General features: G+C 45.6%; 2 protein-coding genes across 4 annotated transcripts in view; one reads left to right on the forward strand and one right to left on the reverse strand.

Moving 5' to 3' along the window:
• Positions 1-4,747, forward strand: part of fbxl9 (F-box and leucine rich repeat protein) — a 44,738-nt gene extending 39,991 nt beyond the window's left edge. The window contains exon 10 of the mRNA XM_078212017.1: positions 4,734-4,747. Coding sequence (XP_078068143.1) covers positions 4,734-4,747 — 14 coding nt within the window. The remainder of the gene's footprint in view (positions 1-4,733) is intronic.
• Positions 4,645-26,243, reverse strand: part of elmo3 (engulfment and cell motility 3) — a 119,189-nt gene continuing 97,590 nt past the window's right edge. For 2 of the 3 annotated variants that reach the window (XM_078211136.1, XM_078211137.1), the window contains exons 16-21: positions 21,354-21,517; positions 16,662-16,774; positions 12,128-12,232; positions 10,214-10,296; positions 7,100-7,180; positions 4,647-5,098 (exon numbers count right to left, since the gene is read on the reverse strand). In XM_078211136.1, coding sequence (XP_078067262.1) covers positions 4,886-5,098; positions 7,100-7,180; positions 10,214-10,296; positions 12,128-12,232; positions 16,662-16,774; positions 21,354-21,517 — 759 coding nt within the window. In that variant the 3' untranslated portion in view covers positions 4,647-4,885. Of the gene's footprint in view, positions 5,099-7,099; positions 7,181-10,213; positions 10,297-12,127; positions 12,233-16,661; positions 16,775-21,353; positions 21,518-26,243 lie in introns of all 3 variants that reach the window. The other variant, XM_078211135.1, reaches the window with a different exon arrangement.

The raw sequence follows: 26,243 nt of genomic DNA on the forward strand, positions 1-26,243 counted from the left end.
ATCATGCACTCTTAAAGTAACCCTGTCACCCAACATGAGCTCTGTGCAATGTTCAGTACACACAAAACATCCCCCACAGTTCCACACTTGATCCTTCCCATTATATTGGATAAAGTCAGGCACGATTCCTCCAGGTAGTGCACAGTGCAGCTCCACCAGAATGAAGCTAGGTTTAGAGGGTTAATTTACACATATTGGTTGCATAAACTTGGCTTGTGTTGCCTTTAATATCAAAGGTTGACAAGTAATCTGACCGAGTGTTTAAAATGTTAAAAGGATTTGATAGAGTAGGAAACAGGGAACCTCGTTCTTCTGAAGAACAAGAGAAACATAATGTTAAGATTAAAGGCAGGAAACAATTCTTTGCACAGGGTAGGGGAAATGTGAAGTTGTTCCCACCACCCCAAAAGATAAAGGGTATCACAGGATATGAAGAAAACGTGGGTAACTGCAGTTAAAGGTACAGATTGGATGTGCTCCAAGTGAATTGGGGGAGGGGGGGGTGGGTTGGTGGCCAGGATTGAGCAGCTGAAAGGGTCACTATGTCCCTGTGAGTCAGAGTCATATAGCGCAGAAAAGGCCCTTTGGCTCATCAAGTCTGCACCAACAAAAACCATCACTAAAGGCACACGAGTCCCATTTTCCAGCATTTGTCCCATATCCTTGAATGTTATGATATTTCAGGTGCTCATCCAAATACTTTTTAAAGGTTGTAAGATTTCTGGCATCCACTGCCTTGTAAGAAGTCTCACAACACCAGGTTAAAGTCCAACAGGTTTATTTGGTAGCAAAAGCCACTAGCTTTCGGAGCGCTGCTCCTTCGTCAGGTGAGTGGGAGTTCTGTTCACAAACAGGGCATATAAAGACACAAACTCAATTTACAAAATAACGATTGGAATGCGAGTCTTTACAGGTAATCAAGTCTCAAAGGTACGATCTTGGGTTCATGTCACACTGTCTGTAACCTCCACGACTTGCCTGGGCTTGCAAATTCTCACTAACTGTCCTGTCTGGAGACAATACACATCTCTTTAACCTGAGCTTAACGCTCTCTCCACTCACATTGTCTGTACCTTTAAGACTTGATTACCTGTAAAGACTCGCATTCCAACCATTATTTTGTAAATTGAGTTTGTGTCTTTATATGCCCTGTTTGTGAACAGAACTCCTACTCACCTGACGAAGGAGCAGTGCTCCGAAAGCTAGTGGCTTTTGCTACCAATTAAACATGTTGGACTTTAACCTGGTGTTGTGAGACTTCTTACTGTGTTTACCCCAGTCCAACGCCGGCATCGCCACATCATCCACTGCCTTCCCAGGCAGTGCATTCCAGATTCCCACCACCCTCTGAGTGAAAAACCTTTTTCTCAAATCACTTCTGAATCTCCTGCTCCTTCCCCTAAAATTATGCCTCCTCGTGATTGACACCTCAACCAAGGGGAACAGCTGCTCCTTACTCACCCTGTCCATACCCCTCGTAATCTTACAAACCTCAATCATGTCCCCCCTCAGCCTTCTCTGCTCTGAAGAAAACAATCCAAGCCTGCCCAGTCTCTCTTTATAGCTCAAATGCTCCATCCCAGGCAACATCCTGGTGAATCTCTGTGCCCCCTCTACTGCTATCACACTAGCAATGGAAGCTGAACTTCATTGCTTCGCTATGTCTTTGAATGTTTGCCATCACACATAGACAACAATTGCGAACCACAGCAAAAAGGAAGCTTCACTGCTTGGTTTAAAAATTGCAGTATTCTTTCTCCATGGAGGCATCTCACAAATCTCCATTTCAGTATCGTGAGCAAAATGACTCGCACTCGCCTAACTCCAGCCCCTTACCTCTCCAATTTGAGGCACCACTTATTTCAGCTCGCTATTTCATCCAAGTTGCCCTTCAGTTAGCTATTCACCTGTGAAGGGCATCAGAGATGATCACAGTCTTGTTTTCACCCAATATCCAAACACACACACAAACACAAACACACCAATCTACTTCCCAGCAGAGATCACATCAATTCAAGAGCTTAAACTCCATCCCCATTCCTTTCCATAGCCCAGTGGCTACAAACTCATTTATAGTTCATAGAAGTTCATAGAATCCCTGCAGTTCAGGAGGCGGCCATTCGGCCCATCTAGTCTGCATCGACCGCAATCCCACCCAGGCCCTATCCCCTTAACCCCCACGTATTTACCCTGCTAATCCCCCTGACACTAAGGGGCAATTTAGCTTGGCCAATCAACCTGACCCGCACATCTTTGGTCTGTGGGAAGAAACCAGAGCACCCGGAGGAAACCCAGGCAGACATGGGGAGAACATGCAAACTCTACACAGACAGTGACTCAAGGCTGGAATTGAACCCGGGTCCCTGGCATTATGAGGCAACAGCACTAACCGCTGTGCCACCGTGACAAGACCCAGGAAATTGAGCACCAACACAGGGCCTTACTGTCCTGGACAGCCGAATAATCATCTTGGTCCATTAATTACCAGAGTTTGCAGAAATAACGAGTGTAAATCTTCAGCCTCGGCCCAAGTGGTGTAACTGAGGTGACTAGTCGCCATGGTCAAAGCCCTCCCTGGCATCACTGCAACTGATCTCACGTACCAATGCCAGATCAGTTAACACATGGGTACAGGCTATTTATCCCACCCTCAACACACCATTGTCATAATGCTGAGTGAAAAAAATCACAAGATAAATTTCTGAAAAGTGTTAGAGAATTGGCAATATCATAAGTGTGTAACACACTGTGCACTGCAACCAATATTTGATGCAGATGAAAACTAATCAAAAAGGGAATATTTTCCTACATGTTTGCTCGTTGTTCTGTTCCCCTCAGCACACTCAAAGAATACTTTTCCTTTCTGATTTTCTCCCTCCCCCTCACTCTTGTTGACTGATAATGGGATTATGGTTTTGGATTTTTTTTGGAGAGCATCACATTTGAACTCAATTGTATTTTTTGTTATTCGGATATGGATGTCGCTGACAAGCCTGGCATTTATTGACCATCCCTAATTTCCCATTAGAAGTTGGTGGTAGATTTGCCTCTTAAACCACTTGTGTGTTCACAGTGTCGTAAAGTTTTGCTTTCTCCTAGAAGTACCTCATATGCACACCTCCCATCTTTAGAAGAGTCAGGAACCCCTGGCCTAGCTTTGTCTCCCTTCCCTGCCAGCCTACCCATTCGTTAGGGTTGGTTGAGGCCAATCATACTTTTAAGGCAGAGATAAATAGATTCTTAATAAGCAAAGGGTGGGGAGGGGGGTGAAAGGTTATCGGGGGGGGGGGGGGGGGGGGGAGGCAGGAATGTGAGGTTGAGGTTATTATCAGATCAGTCACGATCTTATTGAATGGTGGAGCAGGCTCGAGGGGCCTACTCTGTTGCTAACTTGTATCTTTCTATGTATGCATGTAGTGGCCCAAATGCTGGCCCCCGTCGAGATCAATTAAGTCAGCACCAACCCTTCTGGCCTGCACTACTTGCTGCTACCCCAGGCATTATCTAAAAGGGGAAAGATGAAGATTAGTTCACAATCTGTCATCGAATCTAATTCAGCACAAAACCAAGTAAATAATGTCAAAATAGCGAGCAAATAGATTAACTATTGTATTCCTCCAATGCTGACTTGGGTTTGAGATCATATACAGCCACCGACAGCCCATTGGAATAGAACCCCCCCCTCCACCCTCCCAACTCCCCAGCCTCATTTCACCGCGGGGAAGGCAGGTTTATCCCCGAATGCTTATGCGGCTCATTGTGCCACAGGCTAATGAAATTTAAGTGTAAAAATCAATTGATAAACATGCAGAACTTCCCAGTTATGTAGCATGCAGGAAATTCTACCCCACAGCGAGTACCGTTGGTCAATGCCTGTGGATACTGGCAGGTGACCTTGATAGAGGCCTGAGCTGCCAGTTCCAGGAAGGCCCCACCCCGCCCAGGATGCCTCATTGGCACAGTTCTATCTGCCGCTCCCCTTACTCGAGGTAAAACTCAGGGCATCACAATGCCAGCAGGTAGGCAAATTAAAAAGGGGGTGCTTTCACTTGTTTTGGCAATAAAGATGGCTCCTTTACACATTGTGCGGATGGAGGCTGAGAGATGAACAACAGTCAATGCCAGTTCTGTCAGCAGCTGGCAGAGCGGCCTGTACCCACATCAGGTTCTGGAAGTGTTGGCTGTTCATGGCTATGACTGAATGGGTGGAAGGTGCACAGTTGGGATGGGTGTGGAGGTGGAGGAGGGCTGTCTATAAATGGTCAAAGACTAATCAGGGTGTGAGTGTAATCTGCCAAAACCCACTCTCGCCCTGGGCCAGAATTAAAGGCTGGCTGCTGCAAACGATCTGAGCATCACACCCCCTTGGAACACTTGTGGAGAGAGAAAAGAGGGTTAATGCTGCAGGTGAATGACCTTTGGTGGACAAAAGGTCACCAGCCCTGCAAAAGGTCACTGGCCCAACTAGTCACTCCTAACTCCCTCTCTTCACAAATACTGCCTGAACCTCTCGAATGTTTCCGCCATTTTCTGATTCAATCCGATGGGAATACTGGTTTCCCCCTCCCTTGGGGATCGATCAATTCTTGTGAGTTAACCCCCACCCCCCACCAACCCCACACCTTGTCTATCCAAAATTCCCCAGTGCATCAAAGGCTATTTATTATCTGCTTGGCTGTTACCAGCTCGTGTGCACCACAGCATCCTCTCATGAGTACCATTTTTTCTTTTAGAATATTGCACATGAAAAGTACTTGAGTCGCTGCCTGTGTAAAAAACCTATTTTGTACATGCACTGTATAAAACCCACAATGTCCCCTCCCCACCCCTCCCCAAGCCCAGAGGAAGTGCTGGCATATTTCAACGTGATTGCTTCTTGATCCATTCAGTGCTCAGTGTGGCTGAAATCATAGCAGAAGTTGTAGTTACTGGGAGCGTTGGGGACCGGGGGAGCAGCATCCGGGATGGGGATGTTCTCCAGGTCCAGGAGCCGCAGTTTGACCTCCATGGAGAGCAGGATCTCCAGCTCACTTTTGGTCTGCTCACTGTTCAGCTCCTTGCCCAGCAGGACATTTAGGCCATCAGTCCAGAGACAAAACTGCAGCAAAGAGAGAGTGAGATAAATAAAACACAGGTCATTTCAGAACTGAATAAGGCTTAACATGTTGACCAACTAACTAACTAAATGGTGAGGACTTCATCAAATCATATAGTACAGGAGACCAATTGGCTCCACATGCTGGTGCTGGGTACTTGAAGGAATCATTCAATCACCCTCATTCCCCTGAAAACACTATAGATTGTTTCCCTGCAATTATTTATCCAATTTGTGTTTGAAAATTACTACTGAATCTGCTTCCATCCTTTCAGGCAGCACATTCCAGATCACAAAAATTCACTATGCAGAAAAGAAAGCATTCTCATAGAATCATAGAATCCCTACAGTGCAGGAGGAGGCTATTCGGCCCATCGTGCCTGCACCGACAACAATCCCACCCAGGCCCCATTCCCATAACCCCGTGTATTTATCCTGTTTGTCGCCCTGACATTAAGCGGCAATTTAGCATGGTCAATCAACCTAACCTGCACATCTTTGAACTGTGGGAAGAAACCGGAGAACCTGGAGGAAACCCACGCAGACACGGGGAGAATGTGCAAACTCCACACAGACAGTCATCCAAACCAGGAATCGAACCCAGGTTCCTGGCGCTGTGAGGCAGCAGTGCTAACCACTGTGCCGCCCATTCTCCTTATACTGCCACTCCCCTGGTCCATTTGCCGATGAACTTAAATCTGAGCGCTCTGGTTTTCAATCCTCCATGATGTGGAGATGCCGGCGTTGGACTTGGTTAAACACAGTAAGAAGTCTCACAACACCAGATTAAAGTCCAGCAGGTTTATTTGGTAGCACAAGCGTGCTTGTATGCTCCGAAAGCTAGTGGCTTGTGCTACCAAATAAACCTGCTGGACTTTAACCTGGTGTTGTGAGACTTCTTACTGTATCAATCCTCCATCCAGTGTAAACAGTTTATCCTCATCACAACATTATAATGCTTTCGACATTACAACAGTCACTACACTTTGAAAGACTTTCATTAGTGGTGAAAGGTCATTTCCGAGGTCATTTCTTTTCTTTCATACACTCGATCAAACTCCAGATCAGGTGGAACACCTCTACTAAATCTCCTCTTAGTCTTTGCTGCTCTTAGGAAAACAATCCCAGCTTCTCCATGCCACTGAAATCTCTTATCTCTGCAGTGCTCTAGCAAACCTCATCTACACCCTTTCGAGGGCCTTGACATCCTTTCTAATTTTCATATAGTCTGTCTGGGACCTAACCAGTATTTTCTAAAGGTTTAGCATAACCTTTGCTTCTGTATACTATATCGCGATTTGCAAAGCCCAGGACACCGAATGCTTTTTAACAGCTTTATCCTACCACTATCAAGGGTTTGTACATGTGAACCCCTGGGTTCTACGTCCTACAAAGCTAAGTAAACTGGGTTTATATTCTCTGGAGTTTAAGAGTGAGTGGCAGTCTCACTGAAACATACAAACTGCCAAAGGGGTTTGACAGCATAGACACTGAAAGATTGTTTCCATTTGTCGGGGGCAGAGTCTCAGGATAAGGGACTGATCATTTAGGACTAAGATGAGGAGAAAATGTTTCACTCAAATCTTTGGAACCTTCTAATAAAAGCAAATTACTGCAGATGCTGGAATCCGAAACCTAAAGGGAAAATCTCAGCAGGTCTGGCAGCATCTGTAAGGAGAGAAAAGAGCTGACATTTTGAGTCCAGATGACCCTTTGTCAAAGCTAAAAGGCATAGGGAGTGGGAGATATTTATACTGTAGGATGAGGGAATGAAAGATGAGTCATAGCCACAAAATTAAGGGGAAAGGCTGCTAACGGCAGTCCATAGAGAGAATAAAAGGTGTGAATGGCCAAACGGCAGAGAAGCTGAAATCAGAGGGTAAACTGTGACAGATGAAGGTGTGGGCGGAGGGGGGAATGGGTGGGAGAAGAGGTAAAATTGGTGGTGGCATTTTCGCCACCCCCCAACTTCCTCGTCACAGGGGACCATCGACTGCCACTTACATCATATTTGGTTGGTGCAATAAAGTTCAGCGAGTAGTCCTCTGCGTCATACAGGACGGAGAAGGCCAGATCCAGCACCTCCTAGGAACAGAAGAGAGTTTGTTAGTTTCAATATCAAAAAAAGGGGAAGAACGAGAAAAAAGGGCAAGGGAATATAGGTACAGAATACATGGCAGAAATCTGCAGCAGTCTGTCAGCATTGCAACAGGTAGATTCCTGTTTGCAATGGAGACTAGGGTTGACTGGAGGGCTAGACCATCACCAAGATAGAGGGCAGTGGTCAGCGGTTTAGAGGTTATTGGCCAGAGGTTGCAGAATACTATGTACAGTCTTCAGTTGCCACAGTCCACAACGGATGTTGCAGTCACCAAAAAGATATGGAAGAGAGCCAAAAGATTGATTGAGGGGATCGACTCATGTGAAGCGATTATATAAATTGAGCATGTTCTCATTAGAAAAGAGGAGGTGGAGAGGTGGTACAAATGCTAGTTTTCGGATTCTAAAGATACAAGATAATGCTGAATAGGAGGCCCAGAGGACACGACCTGAGCTCGAAGGGGGTAAATATAAAACAAATTTGTGGGAACAATATTTCAACCAGTGAGTGGTTAATCTATGGGACAAAGTCCCTGGGAAGATGGTGATGGTTAGTATTGATTCAAATTTAAAATGTATTTATTCGTGTCACAAGTAGGCTTACGTTAACACTGCAATGAAAATTCCCTAGTCACCACACTCCGGCGCCTGTTCGGGTACACCGAGGAGAATTTAGCATGGCAAATGCATGTAACCAGCACATCTTTCAGACTGTGGGAGGAAACTGGAGCACCCAGAGGAAACCCACACAGACACAGGGAGAACGTGCAGACTCCACACAGACAGTGATTCAAGCCAGGAATTGAACCTGGGTCCCTGACGCCTTGAGGCAGCAGTGCTAACCATTGTGCCACCGTGTGTATATTACGTAGAATTCTTTCAGAAAACTGCAATTTAGAATGTAGTAGGGAAGTAGTTTGAGACAGGAATATGGTTAAGTGGTGACTTAAATCTACAGTTCCCAAAGCTTGTCATCACTGAGCTTTTCCTCACCTCTTGTTCGAATTGGTTGTGGACTCATCGATCAAAACATCAAGTCAATGGATTCCATATTGTCGTATCATGTGACTAATAGGATGGTAGAACGTAATGGCCAATGATCTGTTACCATCAGCAATTCCTAAGCCAAATATCCAACCCGTGTGAAATCGCTCTTGGTGAATTAAGTCAGAAGCAAGGTGGCAAATGGACCAGGGAGCAAGATGACAGAGGCTGATGTAAACGAGTTGACAAAGGAATGTTTATCAAAAAACAGTGAGGGAGGGACAAAAGGGGGAAAATCTGCAATGAAGACGTAAATGTTGCAAGTACACAGCAGCTCCCTCCCTCCACTGGAAGGTGATCAACAAATGGGGCTCTCTTTCTCATCCTATAGGGTTAGGGTTAGCTCAGGGTCTGCAGGTTAGGCTGGGAATGAACTGATAAAGGCCCACATTCAGTTTCTGACAGAGCTTCTGGGTTAATTTCTCACATGTGAGAAATCTGTTTCTTTTTTCACAATCTAAGTCTAGTGTCTCTGCCTTCTGGTGCGGAGCCGTTAGTTATTAAATCGGGCAGTAACACAAACATCAGGACTCCAGCCATGATGCATATCCCTGTTCCCGCCCTAGCACTCCATAGATACAGGCCCATGTATATTCACAGTCACTGGGCTGATACAACTGTAAAGAGTGCAAGACAAGGAATCCAGATTGTTGCGTATGGGTCTGCAATGTAAAGTCTTTGTGTGATCAGGAAAGATCCAATGGCACCATTTAAAGAGAAATGCCCCAATGCCTCCCCCCTCCCGCCATTTTTCACCTGAATCAGGAGGGTCTGGTTCAAGTCCAACTTCGGAGACCTGGCTACATAACCCAGATGATACCCCAATGCAGTATTGTGGGAATGCTGCACTGTGACACTCCAATGCAGTATTGTGGGAATGTCGCACTGTCAGAGATGATGTATGTCCAATAAGAAATGAAAGCAAAACCCCATCTGCCCTCTCAGGTAGACGTAGAAGATCGGATTAGATCAAGGATGACCAAGGGAGATATTCCCAGTGTCCTGGCCAATGCTTATCCTTCAACCAGTATCATTGAATATAGATAGTTTCCTCAATATCACATTACTGTTAGTGGGATCTTGCTGTCCACAGATTGGCTGCTGCATTTCTATATTATACTAAATACATATATTGTACTTCATTGGCTATGAAGTGGTTTTAGACTTCCTGAAGTCACAAAAGGTGCTATATAAATGCAAGTCTTTCTATCCCAATTTAAACAAACATTATGGGTGTCACTGGCTAGGCCAACATTTATTGTCCTCCCCTAATTGCCCTTCAAAAGGTGGTGGTGAGCCATGAACCCACAGTCCTGTTAGGGAGGGAATCCCAGGACTTTGACCCAGCAACAATAAAGGAACGGCAACATATTTCCAAGTGAGGATGGTGAATGACTTGGAGGGGAACCTCAATGTGATGATGTTCGCATGTGTCTGTCTAGATGTTAGTGGGTTTGGAAGGTCTCTGGTTCTCTATCCTTTAGGTTGTCCCATTTTTCTACTTCTTTGACCAAACTTTTGGTAACCTGTGCTAGTATCACCTTCTGAGGTATATTGTCAAATTCTGCTTGCTAAATCTCCCGTGAAGTGCCTTGGGCTGTTTTAATTCATTAAAGGGGCTATATAAATGCAAGTTATGGTTGAGGTTGCACTTTTAGGGAGAATGTCACCTGATCCCAGGTAACTCACGCTGACAGCTCACTACTCAATGAATGATCCTAATTGTTTAGATGGACAGCAGGCCCCAGGCTATCTCCAGGGTTTGATTTTTATCCTGAGCCCACCTGACCTTCCTGACAGTGCCAACACTACAACCCCATTGTGAGGCACTATAGAGCTTTCTGATGCAGCTCACCAGATTCACGGTGGCTCATAGGGGGCCTATCGGTCAGCATGTTAATTCCCATGGGTGGGAGATGGATCGTGTCCCATCGAGTATTTGCAATGCCTGTGCCTCTGCCATCCTGTACTCACCCGGTTCTGTTTCAGCGTGCTCTTCTCCTTCATGTGGGGACAGTCTTTTCCAGTCACCAGAGCCTTAATATCAGCCACAGGAACTGCAAGGGAGGCAAGTCAAAGTGTTTAATTAGCTGGTGCTGCCCTTTAGCATTTACCCATTCAGTCTATTGCACCCCAACATCTAAGCAAGGTCTCAGGCATGTTCAGTGATGCTGGTTCCACCTGTGTCCAAGTTACAGGCCTCTAGCTGGAAGCTGGCCTGAAAACAATGAGAATCATGGAGCGATACAGTGCACATCTATCCAAACTATATTGCATCTGCCATTGATTAGCCCACTCACCCAACCTGTCCAGATCATTCTAAAGGATCTCTGCATCTGTGTCACAGTTCACCCTCCCACCCAACTTGGTATCATCTGCAAACTTTGAAATGTTACATTTTGTTCCCTCATCCAAATCATTAATATATATTGTGAATAGCTGGGGTCCAAGCACCGATCCCTGTGGCACCCCACTTGTTACTGCCTGCCAATTTGAAAAGCACCCATTAGTTCCTACTCTTTATTTCTTCTCTGCCAACCAGTTTTCTATCAATCCCAATACACTTCCCCCAATCCCATGCGCTTTAATCTTGCACGATAATCTCTTGTGCGGGACTTTGTCAAATGCTTTCTGAAAGTCCAAATATACCACATCTATTGGTTCCCCCTTGTCAACTCTACGGGTTACATCTTCAAAGAATTCCAACAGATTTGTCAAGCATGATTTCCCCTTCATAAATCCATGCTGACTCTGTCTGATCCTGCCACTGTTTTCTAAATGCTCTGCTATAAAGTCCTTGATAATGGATTCGAGAATTTTCCCCACTACCGATGTTAAGCTTACTGGTCTATAATTCCCTGTTTTCTCTCTACCTCCCTTTTTGAATATTGGAGTGACATTTGCTACCCTCCAATCTGCAGGGACTGTTCCAGAGTCTATAGAATCTTGGAAGATGACCACCAACGAATCCACTATTTCTAGAGCCACTTCCTTAAGTGCCTGGGATGTAGATTATCAGGCCCTGGGTTTTTTATCCGCCGTCAATGCCATCAATTTTCCCAGCACCATTTCTCAACTAATACTGATCTCCCTCAGTTCCCTCTCACTAAATCTTGCATTCTCCAATATTTCTGGCATTTGATTTGTGTCTTCTTTTGTGAAGACAGAACCAAAGTATGTATTCAGTTGCACGGCCATTTCTTTGTCCCCTATTATAGATTCTCCTGGTCACCAACTTGTTGCTTGCCTATGATGTCACCACTGTCCCACCTACCTGTGATGTCATCAATGTATCGCATACCTATGATGTCAGCACTACGATATGGGTGTGGAATTGGTTAGGACAGAGAGTGGAGACAATGCATATGTGCGGGTTAGGTTGATTGGCCATGCTAAATTGACCCTAGTGTCAGAGGGATTAGCGGGGTAAGTATGTGGGGTTACGGGAATAGGGCGTGGGTGGGATTGTGGTCGGTGCAGACTCGATGGGCCGAATGGCCCCCTTCTGCATTGTAGGGATTCTATTCTATTCCAATTGGCAATGAATAAAAGATCTGATCAAAGTACCTCAGAGTAGGAGCCAATGAATTACTCTGGAACACAGTGACCGTTGCTTTAGATTGTCACCATCTACTGGTCTGTGTCTGAGTTAATGCTCCACACAAGCCTTTTGCTACGCCTACCTCATCTCACAGATCCTCTTATTATTATTCTTCCTCATTAGCTGATCATCCTCTCCTTAAAGCAATCCATGCTATTTGCTGCAACCATTCTGTGATGTAGCAAGTTCCGCGTTCATCTCAACTAAAATAAACGTTTTCACAATTCGTTTTTATGGTGAGCCAGAGGCGGAATTTGTTTCCAGAATAGTCCAGGAGCAATACGTACTCTTCTCCTGCAGACATTCGATGGCCGGATTGTCACCTCCTTCCTCCACATCTCCATAGTGAAGCACCTTATGATTAGGTGACAGGCGACAGTACCACAGCTTGTCTGTCAAAGTAAACACAGTAGAAGGTTAACCCTTTGCTTCTCTGCTGCACTTCTCATTTAAACCCACTCGGGCCACTGATGGCTGCTCGAGGAATGGCAGCATCCCATTTGATCCCCAAGTTAGCAGGCTATCCTGGAACTGATTTCACACTGGCTGCCACCCGAATGCTCATCAAATGGCCAACCTACATTATAGATTGTTGATAGCACAGAAACAGGCCATTCAGCCCATCAGCCAGTGCCAGTGCTTAAGTCTCACAAGGAATTCTCTACCCCAGAGGGCTGTGCAAGCTCAATCACTGACCATGTTCAAAACAGCGACCGATAGATTTCTGGGTAATAATCACATCGAGGGATATGGGGTTAGTGAGACTGAATGGCAAAGAGGTAGCTGCCCAGTCATAATCTGTTTGAATGGCAGAGCAGGCTTGATGGGCTGAATGGACTACACCTGTTCCTAAGCCTCCTCCTACAATATTACACCTCACTCTATCAGTATAATTTTCCTTGCCTTTCTCCCTCATGTACCTTATTATTTTTCCTTTAGATTTATTTATGCACTAAATATATTCTCTGTGGTAGCGAGTTCCACATTCTCACCACTAGGTGAAAATTTTTTCTTGAATTCCCTGTTAAATTTATTAGTGACTATCTTATATTGATGGCCTGTGATTTTTGATCTCCCCCCGACCACCTCACCCCTCATAAGCTTCTTTACATCAAAGCTATTAAACCTTTTCATAATTTTCACGATTTCTAGCAGGTCACCCCTCATGGAGAAGGCAAATGGAATGTTGGCCTTTATTCCAAAGGGAATGGAGTGTATGGATTCACTACAGTTTGCCTGTTGCCGCAACAGGTCCACAGCAGACACCATTTCCCTGGCCCTGCACTCAACCCTGGAACACCTAGATAACAAGGATACCTATGTCAGACTCCTATTTATTGACTCCAGCTCAGCCTTCAACACTATTATTCCCATGAAACTCATCTCCAAACTCCATGGCCTGGGCCTCGGCACCTCCCTCTGCGACTGGATCCTGAGCTCCCTAACTCACAGACCACAATCAGTAAGGATAGGCAACAACACCTCCTCCATGATCATCCTCAACACCAGTGCCCCACAAGGCTGTGTTCTCAGCCCCCTATTATACTCCTTGTACAGCTATGACTGTGCGGCCAAATTCCCCTCCAATTCGATTTTCAACTTTGCCCTCTTTTTAGGTCAAACCAAATAAACAAACTCAGATTAAGTCAGGACAAAGTAAAAGGGGCAGCTCCCCAAAAAGGAGGGGGAACAGCCCGAACAGAAATCAAAGTGCAAAGGAAACTTAAAAACATCAAATTAAAATGTGATTATTTACAGGAATGAGATAGAGAATCTGGTGAATTGGTGCAGCAACAATAATCTCTCCCTCAATGTTAACAAAATGAAGGAGATTGTCGTCGACTTCAGGAAGTGTGAAGGAGAACATGCCCCTGTCTACATCAGAGGGGACGAAGTAGAAAGAGTCGAGAGCTTCAAGTTTTTAGGTATCCAGATCACCAACAACCTGTCCTGGTCCCCCCACGCCGACACTACAGTTAAGAAAGCCCACCAATACCTTTACTTTCTTAGAAGACTAAGGAAATTTGGCATGTCAGCTACGACTCTCACCAACTTTTACAGATGCACCATAGAAAACATTCTTTCTGGTTGTTTCACAGCTTGGTATGGCTCCTGCTCTGCCCAAGACCGCAAGGAACTACAAAAGATCATGAATGTAGCCCAATCCATCATGCAAACCAGCCTCCCATCCATTGACTCTGTCTACACTTCCTGCTGCCTTGGCAACGCAGCCAGCATAATTAAGGTCCGCACGCACCCTGGACATTGGCTCTTCCACCTTCTTCCTTCGGGAAAAAGATGCAAAAAAAGTCTGAGGTCACGTACCAACCGCTTCTTCCGTGCTGCTGTCAGACTTTTGAATGGACTTACTTTGCATTAAGTTGATCTTTCTCTACAGCCTAGCTATGACTGTAACACTACATTCTGCACTCTCCTGTTTCCTTCCCAATGAACGGTATGTTTTGTCTGTATAGCGCGCAAGAAACAATAATTTTCACTGTATGTTAATACATGTGACAATAATAAAACAAATCAAATCAGACTTGCTAAAACTCTACAAAACACCAGTTAGACCACATCTGGAATACTGTGAACAGTTTTGGTCCCCTTGTCTAAGGAAAGATATACTGGCATTGGAGACAGTCCACAGAAGGTTCATTCAGTTAACCCCGGCTATGGAGGGATTTTCTTATGGGGAGAGGTTGAGTAGGTCAGGCCTGTACTCATTGGAGTTTAGAAGAATGAGAGGTGACCTTATTGAGACAAATGGGATTCTCAAGGGGGCTTGACGGGAGGATGCTGAGAGGCTGTTCCCCTTCTGGGAGAGCCTAAGACCAGAGGGTATAATCTCAGAGCAAGAGGTTGCCCATTTCTAAGTCAGGGATGAGGAGGAATTTCTTCTCCTAGAGGGCAGTGAATCTGTGGAATTCTTTCCCGCAGAGGGCTGTAGAGGCTGGGTCATTAAGTATGTTCAAGGCTGGGATAGACATTTTTAATCAGTAAGGGAATCAAGGGTTATGGGGATAAGGCAGGAAAATGGAGTTGAGAGTTATGCCAGATCAGTCATGATCTCATTGAATGATGCAGCAAATTCAATGGACCGAATGGCCTCCAGTCTCTTTTCTAGAGAAGATGGCCTCCGCCTGTTTAGACTTTCCTGACAGATAAAATCTGGTTATGGCCTGAACTCTGAAATTCTTTCTTTGGTCAATCCTATCCGCAGCCAATCTGCAGCTGGCCTCCTGACTAAACGGACTGACCCCTCCCGATCCAGTCTGGACATTGGGGACAACGTAGAATCATCCTGGTTCATTTTGTTTCAGCTAACTGGCAGCAATGAATCTAAATCCCTTGTGGTGAAACACCTCGAGCTGATGCAGGTTGTGGCAGCTGCTGTGGATAAGGTTCAGAACGGGTGATTTACAGCCTGTCTGCAACAGGGCTGCCAATTTTAATTAAATCCAATTGCATTAACACCAGGATGGAAATTAAAAAGTGCCTGAACAAGGTCCAACGACACACGCTATCAATGAGGCACTGCAGCTTTCAAAGGACAAAGCTTAGATTTTCAATTTAATCACATTGATCCCTCCTTGACCCCAGCTCTCCCCCACACCCCTTGAGGGTTAATGTCATACATTAGCTTTGGTCTCTAATCTGTCACTTCACAGCAATAAAATGCTGTCAGTGGAAGCAGTGCTGCCACCCCTCTCTCCCTCCCCCACACTGTCAGGACACTATATTTCCTCTCTGCGAATTACTCTGGCAGTTTTACCATAGCACTGTCTCTGCAGGAGGCCACACAAATTCGGCCTTTAACCTTAGCCATTAGTTACGTCAAAGCTTAAAGGCAGCAAAAAGTCACACGGGTGGCGCCAAGTCTTTAAGTTAAACACCCTGGGCTTATTCATAACTATTAAAACCCGTCATCCGATAAACATGAGCTTCTACCATCATTTATCCTCGACTTCAAATCCCTCCATGACCTGGCACCCTCAAACCTCCGTAATCTCCTCCAGTCCCACAACACTTCGAGAGCGCCGAGTTTCTCGAATTAATCGATCCATCATCAGTGGCCGTGTGTTCAGCCATCGAGACCCCCAAGCCCTGGGCTACCTTCCCCACACCTCTCCACCTCCCTTTCCTTCTTTAAGACACTCCTTAAAACCTGCTGCTTTGACCAAGCTTCTGGTCATCTGACCCAATATTTCATGTGACTGAGTGTCAAATATTGTGTTCTAACTTTCCTGTCAAGCACCTTGGGGTGTTTTATTTCATTAAAGGTGCTATATCAATGCAAGTTGTTGCCCTCTCCAACATATTAACTGTGTGAACTGTCCCTTTATAGAAGAGTGGCTTTACTGGAGGTTTTCCTGTCACATACACCATTTTCTGCCTCCCTCACCCGAAGTTGCTGCCTCTCCCCGAGTACAATCCATAGCACCTCACCCAAGTACCTATTCTTCATCGGTGACTTTGGGCAGCAGCTTCCTGTGGAGATTCCAACATGAGGTGCATAAACAGACAGGCAGCAACCACAGCGGGAACATTGAGTAACCGTCTTCTCTCTCTAACCTGACACTAAGGGTTCCACTGCTGCTAGCACCTGCGGAAGTGTGGCCCACTCACTGCAATCAGGAGAAATCTAGAGGTGGGAGGGAAACTGAACCACAGCCTCATCAGGGTCAGGGTCAAAGCCAGGGCCAGAGCCTGGGTCAGAGCCCAAGGCCGGGGTCGGGCCTTCATGAGACAGAAGGAAATAAAGAGCCTTAGAACGAACCGGTCTCCATTAGCTGACCTGTTAACTGTGGGAAGACCTACCTTGGCGTCTCCGGCTGCTGATTTTTCGGAAGAGCGTCCCATCAACCAAGCGGTTGAGTCGCTGCTGTTTGATCAGTTCCATCAGCTCTGGCTTCAGCCTCTCCCTCAACTCCCTGGGTGACAGAAGAGATGTATGTTAATAGACTCTGCCACACAAACCCGTGAGAACACCACACAAACACACGTGCACACAAACATGCAGAGACATGCAAATATGAACAGGTGTGCACCTGCAGACAGGAAGATAAACCTATGAACCAAAATGAACTTTCTCACCGGGTTTAAAAGTTGCTTCAATATTTTTCTTTGCATTGAAGTGAAATTTAATACCAACGGGAGCAGAAGAAGGCCATTCAGCCCCTCGAGCATTCTCCTCCATTCAATAAGATCATAGTTGACCTGAGTGTGTCCTCAACTCTACAAAATCTGGGTGGGATAGGGATACAGAAGCCCTCTCTGTTAAACGCAGTAGTAGAGAAGTTACAACACAACTCAAGAGGCTCATAGCTTGTTCTCACCAAGTCACTGAATCACTGGATTCCTTGTGAAAGGATATATGAAGCCATTTTGCCCACCCTGTCCTAAATGTCACATCCAATTACAATGCTCATGTCATATGCCTGGGAATCTATGGAAACAATGAACACTTTCACTTAAAAAAAAACAGAATGGCATATGGACAATTTAGCTCGATCCAAGATGGAGACATGGGGGGGGGGGTCAGGTGACATTTTGCAATTTAAGAACAAAGAGAACAAAGAACAAAGAAAAGTACAGCGTAGGAACAGGCCCTTCGGCCCTCCAAGCCTATACCAATCATGATGCCCTAACTAAGCTAAACAAAAAACCTTCTGCCCTTACTCGGTCCGTATCTCTCTATTCCCTCCCTATTCATGTACCCATCCAGATGTCTCTTAAATATTGCTGATATTTCTGCTCAGACAAGGACTAACTCGTGTCTCTGGAAAATTTAAATGACCACGTGTGGAGGACCCTGACTTGGAAAATGATTCAAAGTGCAAGAACACTTGTGGGACTTACAGTTCCTTTCATTTGGGTATTTACAGCAACTCAAATACAATGGTACCCACCCCCCCTCCCTCCCAACATCCCCAAGACCACTTCCCATTCACTCCCACTGGAAACAATCCCAGTGGACTAAACCCCTTCCCGTTCATTCCCACTGTAAACAATCCCAGTGGACTAAACCCCTTCCCATTCACACCCACTGTAAACAATCCCAGTGGACTAAACCCCTTCCCATTCACACCCACTGTAAACAATCCCAGTGGACTAAACCCCTTTCCATTCACTCCCACTGGAAACAATCCCAGAGGACTAAACCCCTTCCCATTCACTCCCACTGTAAACAATCCCAGTGGACTAAACCCCTTCCCATTCACACCCACTGTAAACAATCCCAGTGGACTAAACCCCTTCCCATTCATTCCCACTGTAAACAATCCCTGTGGACTAAACCCCTTCCCATTCATTCCCACTGTAAACAATCCCAGTGGACTAAATCCCTTCCCATTCATTCCCACTGTAAACAATCCCAGTGGACTAAATCCCTTCCCATTCATTCCCACTGTAAACAATCCCAGTGGACTAAACCCCTTCCCATTCATTCCCACTGTAAACAATCCCACTGGACTAAACCCCTTCCCATTCACACCCACTGTAAACAATCCCAGTGGACTAAACCCCTTCCCATTCATTCCCACTGTAAACAATCCCAGTGGACTAAACCCCTTCCCATTCATTCCCACTGTAAACAATCCCAGTGGACTAAACCCCTTCCCATTCACTCCCACTGTAAACAATCCCAGTGGACTAAACCCCTTCCCATTCACACCACTGTAAACAATCGCAATGGACTAAACCCCTTCCCATTCACTCCCACTGTAAACAATCCCAGTGGACTAAACCCCTTCCCATTCATTCCCACTGTAAACAATCCCAGTGGACTAAACCCCTTCCCATTCACACCACTGTAAACAATCGCAATGGACTAAACCCCTTCCCATTCACTCCCACTGTAAACAATCCCAGTGGACTGAACCCCTTCCCATTCATTCCCACTGTAAACAATCCCAGTGGACTAAACCCCTTCCCATTCACACCCACTGTAAACAATCCCAGTGGACTAAACCCCTTCCCATTCACACCACTGTAAACAATCGCAATGGACTAAACCCCTTCCCGTTCACTCCCACTGTAAACAATCCCAGTGGACTAAACCCCTTCCCATTCACACCCACTGTAAACAATTGCAATGGACTAAACCCCTTCCCATTCACTCGCACTGTAAACAATCCCATTGGACTAAACCCCTTCCCATTCACACCACTGTAAACAATCGCAATGGACTAAACCCCTTCCCATTCACTCCCACTGTAAACAATTGCAATGGACTAAACCCCTTCCCATTCACTCGCACTGTAAACAATCCCATTGGACTAAACCCCTTCCCATTCACACCACTGTAAACAATCGCAATGGACTAAACCCCTTCCCATTCACACCCACAGTAAACAATCCCAGTGGACTAAACACCTTCCCATTCACACCCACTGTAAACAATCCCAGTGGACCAAACCCCTTCCCATTCACACCCACTGTAAACAATCCCAGTGGACTAAACCCCTTCCCATTAATTCCCACTGTAAACAATTGCAATGGACTAAACCCCTTCCCATTCATTCCCACTGTAAACAATCCCAGTGGACTAAACCCCTTCCCATTCATTCCCACTGTAAACAATCGCAATGGACTAAACCCCTTCCCATTCACACCCACTGTAAACAATCCCAGTGGACTAAACCCCTTCCCATTCACTCCCACTGTAAACAATCGCAATGGACTAAACCCCTTCCCGTTCACACCCACTGTAAACAATCCCAGTGGACTAAACCCCTTCCCATTCACACCCACTGTAAACAATCCCAGTGGACCAAACCCCTTCCCATTCATTCCCACTGTAAACAATCCCAGTGGACTAAACCCCTTCCCATTCACTCCCACTGTAAACAATCCCAGTGGACTAAACCCCTTCCCATTCATTCCCACTGTAAACAATCGCAATGGACTAAACCCCTTCCCATTCACACCCACTGTAAACAATCCCAGTGGACTAAACCCCTTCCCATTCACTCCCACTGTAAACAATCGCAATGGACTAAACCCCTTCCCGTTCACACCCACTGTAAACAATCCCAGTGGACTAAACCCCTTCCCATTCACACCCACTGTAAACAATCCCAGTGGACTAAACCCCTTCCCATTCACACCCACTGTAAACAATTGCAATGGACTAAACCCCTTCCCGTTCATTCCCACTGTAAACAATCCCAGTGGACTAAACCTCTTCCCATTAACTCCCACTGTAAACAATCCCAGTGGACTAAACCCCTTCCCACTCACACCCACTGTAAACAATCCCAGTGGACTAAACCCCTTCCCATTCATTCCCACTGCAACCAATCGCAATGGATTAAACCTCTTCCCATTCATTCCCACTGGAAATGATTCAAATAGACTAAACTCCTTCCCATTCACACCCATGGACTAAATCCCTTCCCATTCATTTCCACTGTAAACAATCCCAATGGATTAAACCCCTTTCCATTCACTCCCACTGTAAACAACCCCAACAGACTAAACCTCTCCCCGTTCACTCCCACTTAAATTATTGTAAAGGACTAAACTCCTTCCCATTCATTCCCACAGTAAACAATCCCAATGAATTAAACCCCTTCCCATTTACTCCCACTGTAAATCATTCTAATGAACCTCTTTACTCCCTGTTTATTCCTATAATGAGGAATTCCACTGGAACAAAGCTCTTCCCATTATCTCGCGCTGCCACCTATCCCAATGGATCAAATCTCCCATTGCACTATGCTAATCACTTCCCGCTCACTCTCATTGTCAAGAATTCCAAAGGATTGAATCCATTCCCTTTTACACTTATTTGTAATTCTGATTGGTTCAGCTTGTTCTAATGATCCTCGGTATTGAGAGCCGAGGTGTGAAGTCTGTTTTCAACCTGAACTTGTACTAACCGTTCACCGACATGTGGACATCGCCCACAAGGGATCAATAGGATGAATGGGAACCCTGTGATTTTTCCTCTCTAGGGTCACTAACTCAGCCCAGAATAATGCAAAGATAATCAAATGTTAATTGAAGGATTCAGCAGAGTAACAGAAACTTTATCTATTGGATTGGACAGTTTAGACACAACATAATGTAATGGCTGACTGATTACGAGATTATTCTCTAGGTTCCACTTGTTTTGGTTCTAGAAGAATGTAGAGACAAAATCAGAGGGTGGGGGTGAAAGGGTGGGGGTGAAAGGTCAGGTGCGTTCTTGCTACAAGATCATGATGGAATATAGACACTGGGATATGGATGATGTGATCTGTATAGGGCACAAAAAACATGGCTATCAGGGGATATGGAGCAAGATAGATAAATGGTCAGTTATGATCTCATTGAATGGCAGATCAGGCTCGAGGAGCTGAATGGCTTCCTTCTCTTCTTAATGTGATCAAACAGAATTGCGTTCGTCATTTCAGTATCGAGTTCAATTGTTTGAAATGTCCTTTGGCTGAAGTTCAACCTTCACAGATACCAACCGGTGCCCAAGCCCACTTCACGTTATATCCAACAGCTACACCAAGGGCTTACAGGACTGGTGGTGCCAGGGTCTCCTCCTGATGCATCCTCTCAGTCTGCCGGAGTTTGAGGATCTCACTGTAGTTCAGAGCGTTCACCTTGTTGCGGAAGAGCTCGAGGGAGGTGGGTTTGGAGGCCAATGTTCGCGTGATCTGTTCCCGTACCACCTGCATAACCTGGAACAGAAAGCACAAGAGCACAGCTCTCAGCTAGTTGGGCCTATCAACCGGTAGATGTCTCCCTCCACTTCTCTCAGTACTCGGGGTGTTGCTTAGTAATTGCCAACACTTCTCAAGCCACTCACCAATTTAACCAATTACACCAAATGTCCAGATCCATTCAGGTTATACAGCACCATGCAGCAGCAAGGGAGTGCTGCACTGTCAGTGGTGCCACTTTTCAGCTGAAATGTTATACCAGCCCTGCAACTAACGTGGGGGCGGCACAGTGGTTAGCACTGCTGCCTCACAGCGCCAGGGACCTGGGTTTGATTCCCGGCTTGGGTCACTGTCGGTGTGGAGTCTGCATGTTCTCCCCATGTCTGCGTGGGTTTCCTCTGGGTACTCTGGTTTCCTCTCTCAGTCCAGAAGATGTGCTGGTTAGGTGCATTGCCCATGCTAAATTCTCCCTCAGTGTACCCGAACAGGCACCGGAGTGTGGCGACTACTGGATTTTCACAGTAACTTCATTGCAGTGTTAATGTAAGCCTACTTGTGACTAATAAATAAAACTTTAAAACAACTGACTGCCAAATTAGCTGATGTTAAGGATGTCAAGATACTATTCACTGAGGAGGAGGGGGTTCTCCCTGTGAACTTAACCCAAGATCAATAAAAACAAACTTAAAAAATACATTGGGCACATGGCCCACAAGATCAGAATCTTTTTCAGGTTCCCAAACAAGGTGATTAGCCATCTACCTGAACTACAAAACAGTTCAATAACAGCTGAGGGACTTTCTAGGCTACATCATGGTAGTTAAGAGGCACATGGGTTTGAGACTGGAGTCACAATTCCATTGATGGAATTCCTTTCCTAGAGTACATTAATGAACAATTTGAGCTTTCTCATCATCTGACAGCTTCATTTTAATTGCAGATTTTTAATCTCACCCCCCAATCTCTGGGGGAAGAAATTTCTCCTAAACAGTCTACCCTGTATCCTCAGACTGGTTCTGGATACTCCCACCATTGGGAACATCCTACTTGCGTCTACCCTGTCTCGTCCTGTTAGAATTTTACAGGTTTCTATGAGAGCCCCCCCATTCTTCTGAACTCCAGCTAACACTATCCTAACCGACTCAATCTCTCCTCATCCATCAGTCCCACCATCCCAGGAATCAGTCTGGTAAACCTTTTCTGCACTCGCTCCACAGCAAGAACGTCCTTCCTTAGATAAGGAGCCCAAAATTGCACACAATATTCCAGCTGTGGCCTCACCAAGACCCTGTATCATTGCAGCAAGACATCCCTGCTCCTGTACTCAAATCCTCTCGTTATGAAGGCCAACATGCCATTTGCCTTCTTTACCGTCTGCTGCACCTGCATGCTTACCTTCAGTGACTGTGCGCGAGGACACCCAGGTCTCGTTGCACATTCTCCTCTCCTAATTTATAGCCATTCAGGTAGTAATCTGCCTTCCTGCTTTTGCTACCAAAGTGGATTATCTCCCATTTATCCACATTATACTGCATCTACCTTTCATTTACCCATTCACTCAATTTGTCCAAATCACAAAGAGGGATTTCTGCAGCCTCCTCACAGCTCACCCTCCCACCCAGCTTTATCAGGTCACTTATCAATATTTTCTACAGAAAAGAGTCCAAAGCCTTTCCTTGTGTGTGAAGTGCCTTGAGGTGTTTTTGACATACTTAAGGCGATGTATCAACCTGACTTTACGAATGATACGAGCTCATGGCTAGGATGGCAACAAATATTTTTGACGTTGTCTGACTTTGAATGGATTACCTCCCCGTAATTATTCTTCGTTTATCACAGGATGTCGGCGGGTTCTGTTGAAACAGCTGCCAATGTTCCTTCTTGCCACAGTGCTAATTCTTACACAAACATCTGCGTAATATTGGTCCTGAGTCGACTGCTTTCTAAATCGGATTTATTATTTTGCTCAGTGTTTATAAAAGCCTTCTCTCACAAAACCCTAGTGCTATACGTCAATCACCTGGCCTTCACATTTACAAACACTATTAGTTTGTCTTCCCTACACTTGACAACCTGTTCAATAACAGCTGTTGGGATATCATTGGGTTTGACAAGAAATAGAGCAGCCTTGTGTCAAAGTATATTCAACCGATTTACCACAGAAACAGAATTTTACCACCGCACCCGCCAAGGGAATTGGAGTGGGCGAGGGGCGGACAAGAGAAAGGTCCATTGATCTTGGGTGGGATTTTACCATTTTGGGACGAGTGAGGCCATAAAATCCCACCAAAGCTCTTTCAGATTGATCACTGGCATGAGCATCACAGCACTTCCCCCAGTGAAATCAGGAATGGGAGCAGAATTTTCAAAGGTTGTGGATGTTGAGATATTGGAGCGTTCAGGACTGAGTTCAGTGGATTTTTAGGAAAACGGAGCTAACGTGGATAAATGGTGTTGACGTTCACATTAGCCATGATTTGTTTGAATGATGAACCAGGCTGATGGGGCTAAATGGCCTATACCTGTTCCTGACTGCCATGGAAATCTTTTGCCTCGTCACGGAAGAGGATTTTTCCACACATTTTCTCACAATAGCCACAACAAAGTGGGAGAGAAGCTGCTGAAAGAGCCGGGCAAAAGGCTTACGTGGCCGTTCAGCAACATAGCCTTCTGCTTCAGCTTCCAAAAACGCAATCAAAGTTCATCTAACCATTACTACAAGAATCGTAATCCCTTTTACACCAACTTCACATTACTTTCCATCAGCACAGCTAGAATAACCAAGTCAAGCAGTACATCATCCAGCCAACGGAGCTAACCAACCCCCGTGTTAATACATCACTCTTTAAGTGCAAGGACATCTCTGATCCATTTTAAAAAGGGGAGAGTAGGCATCAAATGACAGAACCTAGTGGGGAGAAGGGGGCAGTGAGCACAGTTGGAGAGCTGTAACTACAAGATGAGTGCATTGAAAGTGAGTTCCAGAGACTTGATGGCTGAAAGACTGGTCTTCCATGGTGATTAATAATCAGGAATCGAAACCGGGGAATGGAGTGGGTCGGCACTCAAACAAGGGGAGGTTCCCCAAGAACTGTCAGTAGGTGGGGGATGGTCAGAGAGGAATTTGAAAAAAGTATGTGGGCCTTGAAGTTAATTTTCTCCAGTGACTAACCGGTAGGGTGTGTACAGGGACGGGTAAGTCTTGGGGAATGGAGGTAAGTGGGGTGACTAGCTTATAGGAGCCTACAGATTACTAGATTGGCTGAGGGAAGGCTGGAGCGCAAGAAGGCCAACAAGGTGATGCTTGAGAAACTGGATCGCACCCCCTTTCAGTGGAACTGAAAGGGGGTGCGATCGTAAAACAGGCAACGTTCCAGACATAGGAGGCAGCAGTACTGGCATAGACTGGAGGTGGCAGTCCCATGGAAGATGATTGTCGAGATGGCATGGGGGTGGGGATGGTAGGTGGTGAGCCGTAGAATGTATCGAGAGTTGGAACTGTAATTGGAGAGGGGAGAGGAGAGGGAACAGTGATATTGTCACTCGTCTACTAATCCAAAGACCCAGGGGTTCTGGGGAGCTGGGTTTGAATCCCACCACAGCAGATGGTGAAATTCAATAAAAGTCTGGAATTAAAAGTCTAATGATGACGACAAAACCATTGCCAATTATCGTTAAAACTGGTTCACTACCCAGTCCTTACCCAGTCTGGCCTACATGTGACTTGAGACCCAAATCAATGACTTTTCAATGCCCTCTGAAATGGCCTAACAAGGACAATTAGAGATGGGCAATAAATGCTGACCCAGCCAGCAATGCCCACATCCCCTGAACAAATAAAAACAAAGCACCAGGATGTGGAAGGAGCCTAAAAAGATCTTAGTGCCACAGAAACACAGTTTACATCAGATGGAGGCTACTCCACCCATCTGTTTGGTGCTAGAACAATCTAATACTAATCCCATAGCACTGTATCAACCTCTTGCTTCAAGTGACCTTTGTAACCTCCCCTTACAAAGATGGTTTCCGTCTCAAATAACACTTGTGGTAATGCATTCCTTGCTCTAACAACTCATTACAAAGAAAATGAGCTGCTCAAACAATGAATAAATGTCAGATCAGCTTGGGGACAGTCCAGAATGGAAGTACATCAAACCTTGCTCTCCAAAGAGAGGATTTAGCCGGTTGGCACAGAATGTCGAATGAGATCAGAAACATGAAACAAGACCAGGTTACAGAACTCCTTCTGAAGCTCAGATATAATCTGTAATGTTCGGATTCCAGAGCACCTGCTAAGGAGGGGTACTTCAAATGTTACCCCCCCTCCCCAAAGATAAGTCAAGCAAAGCTCCACTTACTCCATTCGAAAGCTGTTACCTTCAGCACATGGCTGTGCTCCCAGTCGATCAGGCACCATCTGTTCCCTGTATTCATCTCCATCTGTGAATGCCCTGGGGCACTCGCTCATCACCAGAAGATGATTAAAAGCTCACAGATTGAGGTCACTCTTTTATGAGGCAGACCGAGCAAAACAAAAGGAATTCCTGATCAAACAAATATTTGGGATCTTTGAATGTTTGCACTGGCATAGTCCAGATGCTGGCTCACTTTCATGGTGAGGGGCAATGGCTCAGGTGTTTCCATTAGCCTTGGTTAAGCACCGAGCTGGCAGCACTCAGTCTTTGAGTCAGAAGGTCAAGAGTTCAACTGGCATTCCAGAGATTTGAGCATCTAATCAGTGCTC

This window comes from Mustelus asterias, chromosome 4 (assembly GCF_964213995.1).
Source record: "Mustelus asterias chromosome 4, sMusAst1.hap1.1, whole genome shotgun sequence".
Lineage (NCBI taxonomy): Eukaryota > Metazoa > Chordata > Chondrichthyes > Carcharhiniformes > Triakidae > Mustelus > Mustelus asterias.